Below are 17,756 nucleotides of genomic sequence, written 5' to 3'. Positions count from 1 at the left end.
ATGGGTGGGAGACAGTGCTGCTGATATGTTTTGGGGTATGGAAGTAAATGTACTAGGCCTCTAATCTCTATATTGCTGAGATAGCCAACATGCGGCCCATCAGATGTTGTTGTACAACTCCTGTCATCTTTGATCATTGGCCATGGTGGCTTCTATGGAAATGGGAGTCCAACAGTATCTGGAGAACACCATATTATTGTCTGCCTCTGCTATAGTGTATAGAAGAACTGAGACTAGATCTAGGACGGGGAAGAATGTTTTTTTTTTTTCATTTGTGTATAAATGTGTATACTGTCTTTCCTAGCTATAAATACAAACTAAGTAACTGGAAACATAACAAGCTTAAGACAACAATCTAAAGAAGCTGAAGGATATCAACCAAGCCTTCAGTTTTTTAAAACAGACGAGGCATGGAATGGGGGTATGGTTTTTACAAGATGATACCAAGCCCACAGAAATTATACTTGGGAACTAGATCAGGATTTGAAAATTTGAATGGTCATCTAAAAAATAGGGGAAGGGTTCATAGTGTGTGTGGGGGGAAGGTAAAGTTGGGGGGAGGACTGCCTAATCCTTTCCTCACCTCATATCTCTTCCTTGCACTCGCCCAGCAGTTTTTTCCCAAGCCAGGTTTTCAGAGTCCATATTGCTGTGGCTGGGAATGATAGTCAACTGAGGAGAAATGTTTCTGAGGAACATCTAATTTTATCTTTCAAACCACAAAAATCATGTTTTCAAAAAGGTTTCTAGAACTTTTAATTTTCAAAGCTTTCAATTGTTCAACCAATTATTGTGTTCTATTTAAGCTTTTTAATTTGTTTTTTCCCCAAATACATGCAATGAATGCCCCTAATAATCCAATTCAGTTAAAAAAGCACCTAGAACTGTGAAACCAGAGTAAAGATTTGGTATGAATGAATCCTGCAAAGTGATTCCAGGGAGAAGGAAAACTCTCAGCATTCTGCCACCAGCTCAAGGTTTTGCATGCATAAACTCATAGAAGTAACTATAGATAAAGACATATTCTGTCTAAAGATTGTTTCCTCTGCTCCCCAAAAAAGTGATTACATATTTTGAGAAACAATTTGAAAGAGTGAGGTGAGGCTTATGCACTACCTGCAGAATACATGCTCTGCATACCAGATCTACTTACCTACCAGGACTGTGTGCCAGATCTACAAGAGGTGTATTTTATTAAACTACTGCTTGGTCATCATTCCTGTCTTCTGCTGAATAACTCAAACTAAAGAGTTTTGTCACAAGATGGGATGCATGGTGCATAATCCACATGAAGTGACTCCCATAGGATCCTACAGATGTCTGTTTACCTTTCTGCCATGGCATGCAGTCCGGTTCTTGAGTTTGCCTACTTCATTGAGCAGAGAAGAGGGAAGAGTGGGGACATGGGTGGTGAACACACACTGCCCTTGCACACTCCTTATGCTTGCATCCTTACATATATACACCGAGAAGAGGGTGGAAGGATTAAAAGTACTCTATTAAGCCTTGTGTGGATCCTTATGCATTGGGTGTACATCTGCACAGGGAAGGATCATACACATAGTTTTATCAACTTCTTTTTTCAGGGGAAAATCAGATACATAACTATTAAAGGGGGACAGATAAGTCTGCATTTAGCTGATTCTTTTAAAAGAAACAAATAAAAAAGCCAGTTCTGTTAAAATATGAGTGCTATTCTTCATTATCTTTAAGACATTTCTGGATTTTATGTGTCATGTTGGCTTATCCATGTGTACTTAATAGCCTTTATATAAGACATACCATCCTCGGATGAACCTGATAGTGAGTGATAAAAGGCCAAGTTGTTGCTGACCTACTGGTACCACTAATAAATGCTGTATTGTTTCTTTTTGTCACCATTTCCATTAAACCATGCTTTGTGAGTGCTATGGTTGTAGATACATTATGTTTACCAATGTGCAAATATATTCTCTGAGTGTAGCAGATTTTATTTTATATTGACATCAGTTGAGTTGCTTCTTGCCAGTTGCTTTTAAACAGGGAAAATTTTATCTGATTAAATTGAGTAGAAAAAAAGAAAAGAAAAGAATACACAATTCCAAAGAAAAAAGTTAGCATCCAGTGCTACTGTGTGTCCCACAGGTTCTTCTTCCACTTTGACCCAAACTGCCTCCACTGGTGAGTTAGAGGAGGATATTGCGGCTACTGCTGGTGATATTACTGTTGCTAGCACATCTGCTGATGTTACTGTATCCAGTGTTACTACTGTCACAAGCCATAGAGTTTCCGAAGAGCAGCGAGTGCAAGCTGTGAATATCAGAAAATCAGGTCTGGAACTCGCCACTTCCAAGGAGTCGCTGTCCCTTCAATCAGCAATTACCCAAAGTACAAGAAGAAGACCAAGAAATGCTGAGCAGATAGAAAGACCTAAAGAGCTTGCAGTTGTTACTCATAGAGGTATTGGATGTTATTTTTCTTGTGCCCATTTAGTCTACAGCCATAGATGTGTTGCCTACACTAATTCTCTCCCACCCCAATCCCACTGTTCACTAAATGAAAGGGTAGGAAAGGGTACAATGAGAGAGAAACATGGAAGATGATGAGATCAGCATTTAGGATCTGGGAAATGGAGGGAATGAAAAGCTTGCTATTAGAAGAGGCTGTTGTGAATATTCTCTACAGTTAATACTGGACCCAGCCTACTCCTGCACACTAAAATAAGTGAAGTGTCTTTGGAATGTATATTGAATCATTAATTGCCATGTACCAGGCCCACAGAAATGATACTTGGATTCTGGGTCTGGAAATCCAGATGTCCATATAAAAAAGTAGAAGAATGGCTCATATTGGGGGAAAGAGAGCTTCTATATTGAGGCCATTCAAAGCTAGCGTATTGTATATACAAGCCACCACCATGAGGTGGACTCCATATGAAAGCCATATTGGAAGAATTGACTCTATTCAAGTTAATTTAGAAAAGAAAGGACAATTTAAAATTGTGTAATAGTTTGACACTTGGACAGAGAAAGACAGATACTGAAATGTAAATTTCAGTGACATAGTTGCTGTTCAGTTTGTCTTATATATGTACGGACGTTTTAACCTGACCTGACCTCCATAGTGAAGGAAGCAAATAACTGACAATTAAGGAATACAGCTTCGAAACCGAACAACGTTTTAAAGAAAATACTTCCCTTTTCTAATGATTGTTTTGGGAAGCATGTTGTGGAAGTACAGTTTAGTTTAAATAAAATCTGAATTATTTAAAATTTAAAATAAAATAACCTAGATAAAATACTTAAAATTTAACTGAAACAAATTGTTCAGCCTGATCTAAAAATAGGCATGGGAATAGTCTCACAATTTGAATTCTAAATCCAACAAGTACCATAGCTGATAATAAGATCTGATCTATATTATTCTGGTTAAAGCTAATATTTTATTAGTATAGAATATTTTGTTTATTGATTACTTATTTATTATAAGTATTTTTACTTTGCTTTTCAAAATAAATTATTAGGGCAGCTTATAACAGAAAGTAAAAAATGCAATAATAATTAAAACCAATTAAAAGCAACAGAACAACATCCTAAAACAGCAGCATAATGTTATCAGCAGATATAAAAACAGATATAATTAAAAGTCCTAAGAAATTTTTTTTTTAAATGCATGGCACTGAAATTGAATTGAATTATGTGTCACATAAACCTCCCCTAGAGAGACAACTCCATAGTTATGGCACCACTACCAAGACAGCCCTTACCCCAGTAGAAGGACCCATATTTCAGTAGGTTGGATCTAGAGTTAAGGGTGATGGAAGCTGACTTTGCCACTCCCTTTTCCCCACAACAGCCTCTTCTAGTCCATCAAAAATGCTCCATTGGGATCGGGGGACCCTGCTGGATGGGGTGGGCTATAGTCCGGAAGGCTGATATGGAAGGGGGACCCAGCAAATCATGCAGAGGCACTTACCACAAGTGGAACTCCCACTTGTAGAAATTGCCTCTGCCTGTTTTTTTTGGGGGGGGATTGCCCTTCCCCCTCAGCTATTTACACCACAGACGGCCCCTCAACCCTTTGAGGAGCGGTTTTGGGGGCTTGTGGGCTGCCAGAGGGAGGAGGGGTAGGGAAATCAGCTTCCACTAACCCCATTACTCATGCTATTTTGGATCCAACCCTATGAAAGTGGAGTGTGTATGTATTTATATAATAATGCCAAGTATGGTAAATAATGTACTATTCAGAGAGAGAGAGAGAGAGAGAGAGATCATAAAGAGAACAGTTCTAGAAGACTGAGTTCTTCAGTATCTATTCATACAAAGGAAAAATGCCTGTTCAATGTGCCTTTTTTATTCCTCATCCTGTGTTCTCAGGTTTTAAGAAGCTTACAGCTTCCTATCACCTCTGTAGAAATTTGACTTGGGTGGTACCATATATTTGCCACCTTTTCTTTATCTTCTATGAAATCCCTACATTCCTGCTATCTTTTCTTTTCGTTATAGTTGCTTTAGCTGTTGTATCTCTTGTGCTAATTTTACTGATTTAAAGTTTGTAGCGATGTGTTGCATATAGAAAGGGGTTTTGTTTTGTTTTAGGAAGGAAAAGTCTAGATTTATAGTAGAAAAATGATAGTATACAAATTTTTAGGGACCTGGGTGCTGGACTTTGAATCTGAGACCTTCATTGTGTCATGGTCATAACTCTTTGTTCATAGTCTTATAGTACAATATACAGACACAACTTTCCCACTCTTTTTTGGCTAATAATTCTATCGCACTGGATCTGCTAAATTCCACTTTTGGTGTTTTATTTTTTCTTTCAACTTCTCTGCTACCTTAGTTCCTTAACAGATTTTCTGCCACAGGGGTTTCTATCCCAGTGGATGCATGCCAATGATTGCTGGAATACTGTCTCTGTGTGAGCATATGGTGGGTCTGAAGTGTTGATCCCTGCGCAGAGAACTTTCACCATTGTGTTCCATGACAACATGGGCGTCTTGCAAACAATATCAAAGCTTTTGGTGTTGTTATACTTCATTCAAGGTGAAATGTAACATTTACACGTTTTTTTAAAAAAAGTCCTGTCCACAGCTGCTGGAAGCCATAGAGATTTTTTTTTTTTAAAGCCAACAAACAAAACTTAGCAATAACCCATAAAGCTTCTGAAGGGCTATAAACATACACAAACACAGCTCTGCGGAAGCAGGAGTATATTTTCTCCCATTGTCTTCAATGTTGGGCATTCTCTATGCCAGGAGTAATCATTGTGGTATCCTCCAGATGTTGTAGGACTCCACCTCTCATCAGCCCTAGTCTGCAGTCAGTGGTCAGGTATGGGAGGAGTTGTAGTCCCACAATATTTGGAGGGCATCACATTGACTATCCCTGTTCTGTGCCATAGTCTGTGGACTCACACATGGAGCACAATCATATCCTAAAGAAAGGAAAACCCATTCATTTGTTTATTAACAGCCTTTGCTCTAAATAAATTGGGTGAGATTTGGGAGAAAACTCAAAAGAGTGAGATCCAGGTTAATGTGAGCAGACCTGCTCATACAATGGAATTTCACCTTCTTCTCCTACCCTCTTCAGCCAACTGCTCCAGAGGGTCCTCCAGCCCTCCATAGCAGATTTGTGGGGCATGTGGGAGCTGTAGGGAGGAGGAGGTGAAGGGAAACTCCCATTGTGTGAGCAGAAGTCAGTTCCGGTTATGCATAGACATAACTGGATATAACCCAAAGTACTGTAGCACTAGGTCACAGTACCGTCAGCACAAGGATTTTCTCTTGCGCAACAGGACTTCCTCCCCCTCTCCTCCCCCCATGCTCCCCCTACATCTGTTCTAGGGGGAGGAGGGGGGACAGTCCTGTTATACAAGTGGACATCCTTGTGCTAATAGGAAACATTAGTTGGCCACCATCCATTTATTTAATGCCTTCATACATAGAACCATAACATAGTATCAGAACACTTTTATGCTGTCTCTTGGTTGTGTTGATATACAGACTGTGAATCAAACTCTCCTATAAATACTGTGTGCATTTAAATTGGATTACTTAATTTGCAATCTTTCCATTCCCAAAGGATACCAGGATAATGCATATGGGAATTATTCTATTTTAAGCTCACAACAATCCTGTGAGGTAAGTTAGCCTGAGGGAAAGTGATTGGTTAAGCAGGGATTCAAACTTGAGTTTCCTTTGTTCAAGCCCGTCACTCCGCACACTTCAGCATATTGGCACCCAGTGCATACACAGGTGATCAGTAACTCAGGACCATTGGTAAAAAAATATGTAGCATATTATGCATGTGCCGTTAATGTGTAAAGGGTCTTCGAATAATATAGATGTGTTAAGTAAGTCATAAATATGAAAATTGCAGTTATATTCAACTACCTTTTTTTTCTCCTCTTGAAATAGATCCATTTTTTGAAACAAATATAAAGAAAACATTCATGCTTCGAGCAATAAATGAACCACAAACTGGTAGGATTAGGAAGACACTTTCTCCCTAGGGGCAGAATTCTTGATAATTGCATGGGTATTTATTTATTTATTTAATTTAATTTATATACCGCCCTAAGCCCAGGGGCTCTCTGGGCGGTGTACATAACAATAAAGCAATCAGAAAATATATAAATACAATAATACAATAAAATCAAACCAAACAGACATAAACAAAAATAATCAGAGCAGCAGCAAAATACATCAATAAATATTAATAGTATGCATTAAAATGCCTGGGAATATAAAAAGGTTTTCACCTGGCGCCAAAAAGATAGCAGCGTCGGCGCCAGGCGCACCTCATCGGGGAGACCATTCCACAGTTCGGGAGCCACAACCGAAAAGGCCCTATTTCTAGTCACCACCCTCCGAGCTTCTCGATGGGATGGTACTCGGAGGAGGGCCTTAGATGTTGAGTGCAGTGTACGGGTAGTTTCATATTGGGAGAGGCGCTCCACCAGGTATTGCGGTCCCATGCTGTGTAAGGCTTTATAGGTCAAAACCAGCACTTTGAATTTAGCCCGGAAACAAATAGGAAGCCAGTGCAGACGGGCCAGAACAGGTGTTATATGAGCGGACCTTCTGGTCCGTGTCAACAATCTGGCCGCTGCATTCTGGACTAACTGTAGTTTCCGAACTGTCTTCAAGGGCAGCCCAACGTAGAGCTATAACCTTGCAGATAGACAAAATAGGATTAAACAGACTGCCAGATCGGTGCAGTATGACAAATGTGATACCCTTCCATTTCTTAAAGAGAGATGGCAATCCAAAACAGAGTTCTCCCCCCCCTTTATGGTCTCTTTCATTGCTAGTGATTGCTCAGTTTCTTTCTGTATAAATTCAAGAAATGAAGGCAGAGGATGGTGTGCTCCTTCAAATATAATTTTTCCTAGCCAACAGAGAAAGAAGTATCAGCTTGATACCATACCAGAATTCATAATGGGGGACGGGTTGTGATGCATTATATAAATTTGATATATACATTTGGTATTTGTCTTAAATAGAGATGGAAGAATTGGCAATTTCATTTCTCTCAGTTTCACATTTTTCCAATCTTAAATTCAGTTCTCCACATTTCTGCAGCAAGTTGCCATTTTTACTGGCACCGACAAAACTCAAAAGTGGACACAAAGTGTATGGATCTAGGAAAGTCATTCCAAAGATGGAATACCAGCTCTTAACGGCCTGATTTCTGGTCATCACTAACTTATATCTCATGCTCCCTTGGCATATTGGGAGTTTCACTAGGGGTCTAGCTTGCAGTACAACCTACCTTTAATTCTATTCTATTATATTCATTGATTTATATCCGGCCCTTCCTCCCAGCAGACGCCCAGGGCGGCAAATACTTTTGCAAGAAAGGAATGTATTGAAGTAGTTGTGGGGTAAACTCAGTACAGATCCACTCATTCCATGCATTCATCAGGTGATTCGTCATATGAATTGGCTCTGGTTAGTACAGATATAAAATAAGTTATTTCCAGCACCTCCTTTTCAATGAGTGTGCATTTATGTTAACAGGTATTTTTTAGAACCAAGACTAAAAATAAGGATATAATTTTGCTATAGCGCAGAGAGGTAAGCGGTGGTAATGCAGCCAAAGCTCTGCTCACGGCCGGAGTTCGATTCCAACGGAAGGAGGAAGTCGAATCTCCGGTAAAAGGGGTCGAGGTCCACTCAGCCTTCCATCCAACCGTGGTCGGTAAAATGAGTACCTGGCATATGCTGAGGGGTAAAGAAAGGCCGGGGAAGGAACTGGCAATCCCACCTCATATATACGTTCTGCCTAGTAAACGTCGCAAGATGTCACCCTAAGAGTCGGAAACGACTCGCACTACAAGTGCGGGGACACCTTTACCTTTTAAAGTTTGTTTTCTTACCAATAGCTTTGTACCATCCAAAGGTGACTGTGCCCTACTAGGCTAAACCAATCCATTGTTAGTGGCCATGGAATGCTGATTGATTGTTCTGAGAGGACAGAAGGAAACATGTATAGGAAGTGAGTGAAAGGAATTTAGAGGTGGGGAAGGGAATTGGGTGGTTCAGGTTTTAATCTGAGCAGGAGGAGAATACTCACCTCTTCTTTTGACACAAGCATTGTTTGTTGTTGATATGTGCCTCCAAGTGGACTACGACTTATGGCGACCCTATGAATCAGCAACCTCCAATAGCATCTGTCATAGACCACTCTGTTCAGATCTTGTGGCTTCCTTTATGGAATCAATCCATCTCTTGTTTGGTCTTCCTCTTTTTCTACTCCCTTCTGTTTTTCCCAGCATTATTGTCTTTTCTGGTGAATCATGTCTTCTCTTGATGTGTCCAAAGTATGATAACCTCAGTTTCATCTTTTTAGCTTCTAGTGACAGTTGTGGTTTAATTTGTTCTAACACCCAATTATTTCTTTTTCACAGTCCATGGCATGCACAAAGCTCTCCTCCAACACCACTTTTCAAATGAGTTGATTTTTCTCTTATCCGCTTTTTTCACTGTCCAACTTTCACATCCATACATAGAGATTGGGAATACAATGGTCTGAACGATCCTGACTTTAGTGTTCAGTGATACATCTTTGCATTTAAGGACTTTTTCTAGTTCTCTCATAGCTGCCCTCCCCAGTCCTAGCCTTCTTCTGATTTCTTGACTATTGTCTCCATTTTGGTTAATGACTGTGTTGAGATATTGATAATCCTTGACAAGTTCAATGTCCTCATTGTCAACTTTAAAGTTACATAAATCTTCTGTTGTCCTTACTTTAGTCTTCTTGACGTTCAGCTGTATTCTTGCTTTTGTGCTTTCCTCTTTAACTTTCATCAGCATTTGTTTCAAATCATTACTGGTTTCTGCTAGTATCATCTGCATATCTTAAATTATTGATATTTCTCCCTCCAATTTTTACACCTCCTTCATCTTGGTCTTTCTAGTGAATCATGTCTTCTCATTATGTGTCCAAAGTATGATAACCTCAGTTTCATCATTTTAGCTTCTAGGGATAGATGTCCACATGTACAGCCGTTTTTTCAGTTGCTCAAAGAATGTGTTTGCAAGAAAGAAATTACTGGCTTCACAGAATGTAATAAGTCTTTCGCCTGCTTCATTTCTGTCTCCTCAGCCCCATTTCCCCACAATTCCTAGTTCTTCCCTGTTCCCTCCTTTTGCATTCCAGTCCCCCATGATTATCAGCACATCTTCTTTTGGTGTGTGATCAATTTCTTCCTGTACTTCTGTGTAAAATCTCTCCAATTCCTCTTCTTCTGCGTTTGCCGTTGGAGCATAGACTTGGATGATGGTTATGTTAATAGGTTTCCTGTTTAATCCCAGTGGTATCACTTGCTCAGACCTCACGTAATAGGTCCTAATTGCTTTTGCTACATCACTTCTCACTATTAAGACAACCCCGTTTCTTCTTAATTTCTCATTTCCTGCATAAAATATTTTGTAGTTGCCTGATTTAAGTATTGTAATGTTCATAGGTTCCACTTCTTTCTTGACAGTTTCTAACTTTCCTTGGTTCATGCTTCTCACATTCCATGCTCCTATTTTGTGTGTCGTACAACTCCAGACTCCTTTCGCTTCTGTGCGCATCAGCCTCTGGGCTTCCTTTCATCTTTGACCCAGTTGCGTCATTAGTCACAGCGCTACTTGTCCTTGTCCTTTAAAAACATCTTAAATAGCAATTCCAACACAGACACAGACTGGGATAAGGTCTCTACTTAAAAGGCTTGTTGAAAGAGGAAGGTGTTCAGTAGGTAGCTATCTAATATTTAAGGAGAGGGAATTCCAAAGAGTAGGTGGCACTACATAAAGGTTTGCTTCCTGTGTTGTGCAGAACAGACCTCCTGATGAGATAGTATCTGCAGGAGGTCCTCTTCTGCAGAGTATGGTGATTGGGCATATAAGGGGTAAGACGATTTTTCATGTATTCTGATCTCCAGCTGTATAGGGCTTTGTACACCAAAATCAGACCCTTGAAGTTAGGTAGGTAGTGGGCAACCAGCGCAATTCTTTCAGTAGTGGAGTCACATATTGACTATACCCTACCCTAGAGTAGGCACGCTACCACATTTTGCACCAGCTGCAGCTTCCGTACTAACCTGAAGGACAGCCCCACATAGAGTGCATTACAGTAATCCACCCTCGAAGTTATTAGTGCATGGGCAACAGTGGTTAGTCTATCCCAGTCCAGAAACAGCCACACCTGTTTTACCAGCCGAAGTTGGTAAAAGGCACTGCTAGCCACTGAGGTCACCTGAGCCTTTAGCAACAAAGATGGATCTAGAAGCACCACCTACCCACAGTATCTCCATCTTGCTAGGGTTCAGACTCAGTTTGTTGGCCTTCATCCAGCCCACCACTGAATCCAGGCAGTGGTCCAAGGCTTGCATGGCCTCTCCTGATCCAGACATTACAGAGAAATAGAGCTGGGTATCATCAGCGTACTGCTGACACCTCACCCCAAATCTCATGGTGACCGCTCCCAAGGGCTTCATATACAACATTAGGGACAAGGTGGTATCCTGTGACACCCCACAGCACAACTGCGAGGGGGCCAAAAGATAATCACTCAATGATGTTCTCTGAAAACGTCCCTGGAGATAGGATCGGAACCACTGTAAAACAGTGCTTCCATTAAAGTCAAAGTTAACAGCAATTCTTGTGGGGATCAAGGACTGAGGTGGGAAATTTAAAAAATATATATGTGCAGATAAGCCTGATATCCAAGATTTTCAGAAAAAAATATCCCTATTTTATTATTTATTATTAAATTTATCTTTAAGTTTTAACATTTATTATTAAGTTTATCTTTGTTCCATTTCTGCATTAATCAATCATGTTAAAAAAATCAGCACAAAATTTTGCATTTAGATACGTATTTAAATCCATATTTTAAAATATTTTTCTCAAAAGTCACATTTTTTTCTGTTAACCAAGATAAACAAATAAGCTAGTATGAAGCTTATTACTGAGTTCACAGATGGTGTAGGCAGGGGTGGTTCAGTAAATAAGGGAACATTTGCATGTGAGAAAGGGGTGGCTTCAAGGCAGGCACAATGGAGGGATCACCTGCTGGGCAGTTGTCACCCATTTCTTTGATGCTCAGCAATGTTTTAACTAATCAGACTATTTACATGCCAAACAGGAGAGTGGACAGTTGTTGCAGTGTTGCTTTCAAAGAGTATAACATCCAAGGATCTTTCTTTTTATGTGAACAAAAAAAGTTGGAAGCTTTGAGCATTCTCCAAGCAGAAAGGTTGCTTTCAGCATTCTATAAGCATGAAAAAAATTCAAACGCAATGATGGTATTCTAGGGACCCTACTATTGTGTAATAAGAAGGAATAAGATCCTTCCTAATAATTCCAACGCTCTGGAATAGATTTTGGTGCATGTGAGGGGAGGGAACTGTGGGTGGGAAAGGGAGGAAGGGAAAAATCCCATTGATTGCACAATGGCTGCTTGTGCAACATGGAATGCTATAACCTTGGGTATAACAGTCTGTGGACAGGGGAAATGCAAAAATGTTTGAAAGATCTAACTTTGTTTATTAAAGTAGGCTCATCTCTACATAAATTATGTATTCCTATTCCTATATTCAGACATGCTTTCAGTCTGCCTCTTTTCACAAAAATCCATTTCAGTTTTTGTTTCTTTGAGTAAGCTGGTTTTTTTTTTTTTTGGTAAACTGCTTAGAAAAATTTAAAATGTTTGGATGGGTGGAGAGGAATTGATTTTTTTTGAAGAATAAAATAGATGTCAGACAGATATTTTTCATAACCCAGTAGGGCATGGTCAGGGGAAAATATGTTTATAGCAACATTTGGTAGATGCCATTTTTTTCTAAAGTAGTTTATGTTTTTCTAATGGTGTTATATATGTTTGGATACCAATCAAATCCCAATGATTTCAATGGTAAAATTAAAAACAGCTTAAATTACTCCCATTTTAATCAATGAGACTTGAAGGGCTTTAACTTTGGATAGATCATACCATGTGCACCTTGTAAGCAAGACTGATTTCTCTCTCTCTCTCTCTCTCTCTCTCTTCATGCAACCAATAGAGCTAACACCAAAAAAAATTGGCTTGTAGTTTAGCAATTTTAGTTGTGAAAAGAGCAGAACATACAACAGATTCATACATTTTATTTCCTCATATACATCATACGCACACACACACACACACACACACACACGAGAGAGAGAGAGAGAGAGAGAGAGAGTGCAGTGGTAAAGCACATGCTTTGTATGCAAATAGTTCCAGTTTCAATCCCTGGCATCTTCAGGTAGGGCTGGAAATGAGCTAATGTCTAACCCTGAAGAGCACCTGCCTGTAACTGCAGATTCTACAGAGTTAGATGGACCAATGGTCTAACTCAGCGTAAGACAGCTTCCTTTGTCATGTAAGAAAGATAACTGTGTGTGCGTGTCTGTGTGTGTTTTAAAACAAACAGCAAACCCGAAGCCTACCATAAAAAACAGTTAACGTCACCTAACATTTTGAATCAAGCCTTCACCTAACATTTTGAATCAAGCCTTCTTCCGCCTCCATACGTCATTATTCTGTCCATGTTATCTCAGTGTACATGTATATTATTATTGCATAATTATCATCTTTATACATTAGAATTGGGGGAGGGGGAGTGAAATTTTATTATTTGACTTTGTTTTATAATAATTGAAAAAAATGTCCATTAAGTCAATAGTGTTTTTTTACAGTGTTTTAATTTTTCCTTAAAAAAATTGTTAATATGATCACCTTGAACTGGAATTTCTCAGATGGTTCTATTTGTGAATAAGAGAGGTCTTTGTTGTGTTAGTTATTATTAGTGTCTATTACATACAATTGAAACACAGAAAAAGGGTTCTTCTGTACCTCAGAAGGCTTGAAAAAGAATATCCACTGATCTGTTGGGATTTTATGCATCCTTTGGCCTTTCTGTCACATTCCATTCCCCCCCCCCATTTGGTTCAAAACCAAACCTTATTCTACAGGTTCAACTGCTATTTTAATCATACATTGGTGCTACACCTAATATATAATTCTTATTTAAGTTTTGCATTGCGTTGTTGCAGATGTTTCCATATTATAGAAAGCAAATATGTGTAATATAAACTTGGGCCATGATCCAGCCAATGTCAAGCATTTTTAAGTCACACTGATTTTAAATGTGTGGCAAAATCCTACGTGTCTACTTGGTTGGAAGTACGTCCAGCGCCGGTCGACCGCGCGAAGCCTGGGTGGGCAGCGCTTAGTTGCGGCTAGAGAGTGAAGCCACAGCCACCATTGGAAAGAAGGGCAGAGTCGCGTGTTGCACACAATAGGCATGCACAACGTGCTGCATGGAGGGGTGGAGCGACAAGAGGCTTATTTAAGCCTGCGTCGCCCCTCCTTCATCCTCTTTGTCTTGAGACGCCCACCCCGCCCTCCCTCTTTTAATGGTGTGACCAAGGTCGCTTTGGGGCTAAATAGGAATTTTTATCCTGCCCACCCTAGTTGGTGGGCAGGTTTTTTGCCTGCTCCACACTATGAGAAGGGGAGGGAATTGGGTTAGGGGGAGTCCCGATTAATAGGTGAATTGGGCTAATTTGGCTAATTTGATATGTTAAAAAGAATACTGGAATGGTGAAAGTTTAGGTTACGAATGCGGTAAGGTGCGGGAAGGGAATTAGGTAAAGATCAGCTAGGTGGCCCCCTTTGGAGGTGATTGGTAGTTCCGGAGGCCTGTTTCTCAGGGTTTTATGGCCCGAGGGCAGGATATGGGCTGCCTTTGGGGCCAACTTAACTCATCCACCCGAGGGTTTTACGGCCCCGGGGGTGGTGGTGATGCGGGAAGGCCCCCCTACTCACCTACAAGGTGTGGCCAGGGCAAGGGGTAAGCAAAAGGGGCTTGCCCTTTGCCCCAGCAGGGGCTGGTCACCCAAGAGCTGTGGGGCAAGCTGCTTGCCTAAGGTTTAGTCCCGCACCTAGGTTTACCCTCTGCAGGTCGCTTTAATGGGTTTTGTATAATTCAATAAAGTGGCCCTTTATTTCAACCATAACTGCTGTTGTCTGTGCTTTATTTCACTCATCGGCCGCAAGTTTCTCTGTGCTCAGTGGGGCTTACTACCATGTAAATGTGCACAGAATTGTACTTTGAGCCCATACTTAACTTTCCAATTGAAATCACCTTTGGTTGGGTTGTGTCCGTTTATTTTAGTTAACAGGTATCTCTCCTCTTTCACTTCTGCCATTTTTATCTTTTTCTTCCTTTACTATGATCCTGTCTTCTCTTTATTCTGTATTACTCACTTCACTGTTCTTTTATACAAACTGCAAACTAACATACTTCCAGTTTTTAAAAAAAAGAAAACTGGTCAAAATTATTATATAACATGTCAAAATAGAGTACAAGTAGGGATGTTTCAAGGAGAGTAAAGAAACTGTATGTTTAGAAAGTAAAAATAGACTAGCTGAATTTATATTTTAAAATAGGTAATTAAAATACACAAGTAAAACAGTGGAGAGTCACATTAGTCATTAGTAATTAAAAACTGATGTCCTAATGATGCTTATCACATGACATATGGCAAATGTGAAGTCTGTTCTAATAAATGATTGACTGTGAGTTAGCATTAAACTTGCGTGTCCCTTTATGCCAATGGCAAGATTGTTTCTTTTGTGGCTGTGGGAATCTTTTGTATGCTTATTTGGGATAATGCCCCATTAAAGTCAACATGGTTAGGTTTCAAAAATTATTGGAAGTACAATGTTGTTTCTCTTTCTTCTAGTATTTTAAAAATTTCCATCCAAAATAGTAACAGATGTCCTGTTCTTGTAGAAATTCCTGAAAGATGGTCGTAGGTTGAATTTATGCCAAGACTCCTCCGTAGGAACCTAAATCTCAAGATCCCCATATAAATGCAAGATCATTTGTTTGGTGCTTTGACATGTCATCACTCGATGTCATGGCTGTTTGAAGCTTTCATCATAAGCTAGCAGTCAGTGGTTTTTTAGGTCGAGTGAATAGATGTAGTATAGTAAAGGGCTTCTGTAGTTTTAATAGAAAAGAGGATTGCACCTATTTAATATGTAGCTTATGTGTGTTTACCTGAGATAAATAGAAGGAAATTTAGTTAGGATTGCAGCCATCAACAGGTGAAAGAAAGGTCCATCCCATCTGAGCTGTGAAACACCACATGTTCTGATGTGTCTCAGTCTGCATCTTGCCTATCACATATCGCTCCTTGGGGCATATTTGCAAAGATGCAGTAAGTTGCAATCTGGTGACATATGGGAACTATCCACAGACAGTTCACTCTGCTATAAATCTATTTTATGTAAAAAAAAAAAAAAAAGCTGCAGTGTCCTTTGTTTTTAATCCATTGTGATAGCCTTTTCCAGAGTTATATATACTGAATTGATTGTTATACAGATAGGTTGCCAGTAGGCCACCTTTCCACCTTACATGATGAAATTTTGTGAACATTTTAATAATTATATGATTTTCTTTTTCTGACCACATCAAAGTTTCTTTCAGTTATATTGATCTTTCACTGCATAGTAATGAGAGAAAGTTTATGAAATGGGGAAATGAGAGGGGGAGAGAGAGGGAGAGGTAGATGGACAAATGCTTCACCCAATATTGTCATTGCTTTACTTGAACCATTGTCAGAAAATATTTTGGGGAATGACCATGGCCCCATGGCTTGTTAGGTCCTCCGGAGCCCATATGGGACTGTGCTACAGGATGGGAGGTGTCCCAATTTTTTTAAAAAATACCGCAACAGATATTTAATAAGGGAAATAAGTACCCATTAAATGAGACAGGGATTTGGAAACACTATTGTGTCCCTTGATTAAATGTTCTGTTGTCCAGGTTCCATAATTATATAAGAACGTCACACAAAACCAGTTGTGGCACATGGAAACTGGCATATTTAAGTTTGTTTTTTAAATTTTGCATAAGAGGCATCATATACTCACTACAGGAATAAAATGTTATGCTTTGTTTATTTCATTCCTGTATGTTTTTCTGTAATCAAACATTTGCCTTTTGTGTAAAAAGTGCACTCTTTGTTCTCTCTCTCTGTGGTACACAATATTGTTGGAATCAATTATGCTTAATTTGCACCTCCATGATAAAAAGAACTGTCAATTGAAATGAACTCTTATTAGACTGTATTATCTGATATGTGTTTTTGTTTGTTTTCTTAACTAGTGAAAAAGGCCATAGATTTTAAATCTAGAGGATTTAAATTGTTTCCAGGGAAAGACAACAGCAACAAGTTTTCTATCTGTGAGTGTACTCCTTTTTGTTACTTTTTTCTAGTGCAAGAGTGAAGTTTGTGCTGTCTGTGTTGTTTGTGTGTGTTTTCAATATTGTTCACATATATCTAAGCATTTAACTGTATTAAATATTTCTTCTACAGTCTGCATGGTGAATGTGAAAGTGTAGTTGTACTCTGAAGAGTGACTTTATGCAAAACTGGCATCAATGGAGTCCATTTTCTTTGGGAAATTCCGCATTTAATTTTTGAGCTTCTACAAATATCCCCCCTCTTTCCCTAACAGTAGGCTTTTACTTGAAATTAATGTGCCCTCTTTCAGTGCAATCCTTAAACATGTCTAATCAGAAGTAATCTCAACTAAATTCATAGGGACTGATTCCCTAATTAATGTTTAGGATTGCAGTTTTCTAGAGTTGATTAAAAACATAATTAATATTAATATTAATAATATACTATTAATGCATATTAATGCATAAAAAGGGCATGGCCCCTTCTACTAGGTATAAACTCATACATTCCAAGGGCTGGAGGGGGTGTTTGTGAGGTTTCTGCACTAGAGAATGAACTGGGTATAACAGACATTCCAAAAGTCATGTTTATCTTCTGGTCTCAGGAAAAAAATATGATAAAATATTAGAAAATAAATTTGATACCTTGTGGTTTAAACTGCTTACCTTCTTTCTGAGAAGAGAGAATTTCCAGCTGAGGGCTTTTCAAGTACAATTTTCTTTACATTTATTTATTTTATTTATTTGTTTATTTTATTATACTTGTATACCACCCCATAGCTGAAGCTCTCTAAGTGGTTTACAGTAACTAAAAACATTAAAACAAATACAATTTAAAACAGATCTTATAAAAATAATTTAAAAACACAATTTAAAAATTTAAACAGTATAAAACACATGCTAAAATGCCTGGGAGAAGAGGAAAGTCTTGACCTGGCGCCGAAAAGATAACAGTGTTGGCGCAAATATTGTTTTTTTGCTGCCCTTAAATACAGCTTACCATA

General features: G+C 39.1%; 1 protein-coding gene across 3 annotated transcripts in view; it reads left to right on the top strand.

The window, feature by feature from the left end:
• Window positions 1–17,756, top strand: part of CSMD3 (CUB and Sushi multiple domains 3) — a 1,044,618-nt gene that overhangs the window by 469,717 nt on the left and 557,145 nt on the right. The window contains exons 7-8 of one of the 3 annotated variants that reach the window (XM_061605321.1): window positions 2,125–2,439; window positions 16,675–16,752. The exons of 1 other annotated variant lie outside the window; for it this stretch is intronic. In XM_061605321.1, coding sequence (XP_061461305.1) covers window positions 2,125–2,439; window positions 16,675–16,752 — 393 coding nt within the window. The remainder of the gene's footprint in view (window positions 1–2,124; window positions 2,440–16,674; window positions 16,753–17,756) is intronic. One more of the 3 variants, XM_061605331.1, reaches the window with a different exon arrangement.

This window comes from Rhineura floridana, chromosome 1 (assembly GCF_030035675.1).
Source record: "Rhineura floridana isolate rRhiFlo1 chromosome 1, rRhiFlo1.hap2, whole genome shotgun sequence".
Lineage (NCBI taxonomy): Eukaryota > Metazoa > Chordata > Lepidosauria > Squamata > Rhineuridae > Rhineura > Rhineura floridana.
Note: the sequence above shows the minus strand (reverse complement) of the source record. Positions and strands in the feature narration are given on the sequence as shown.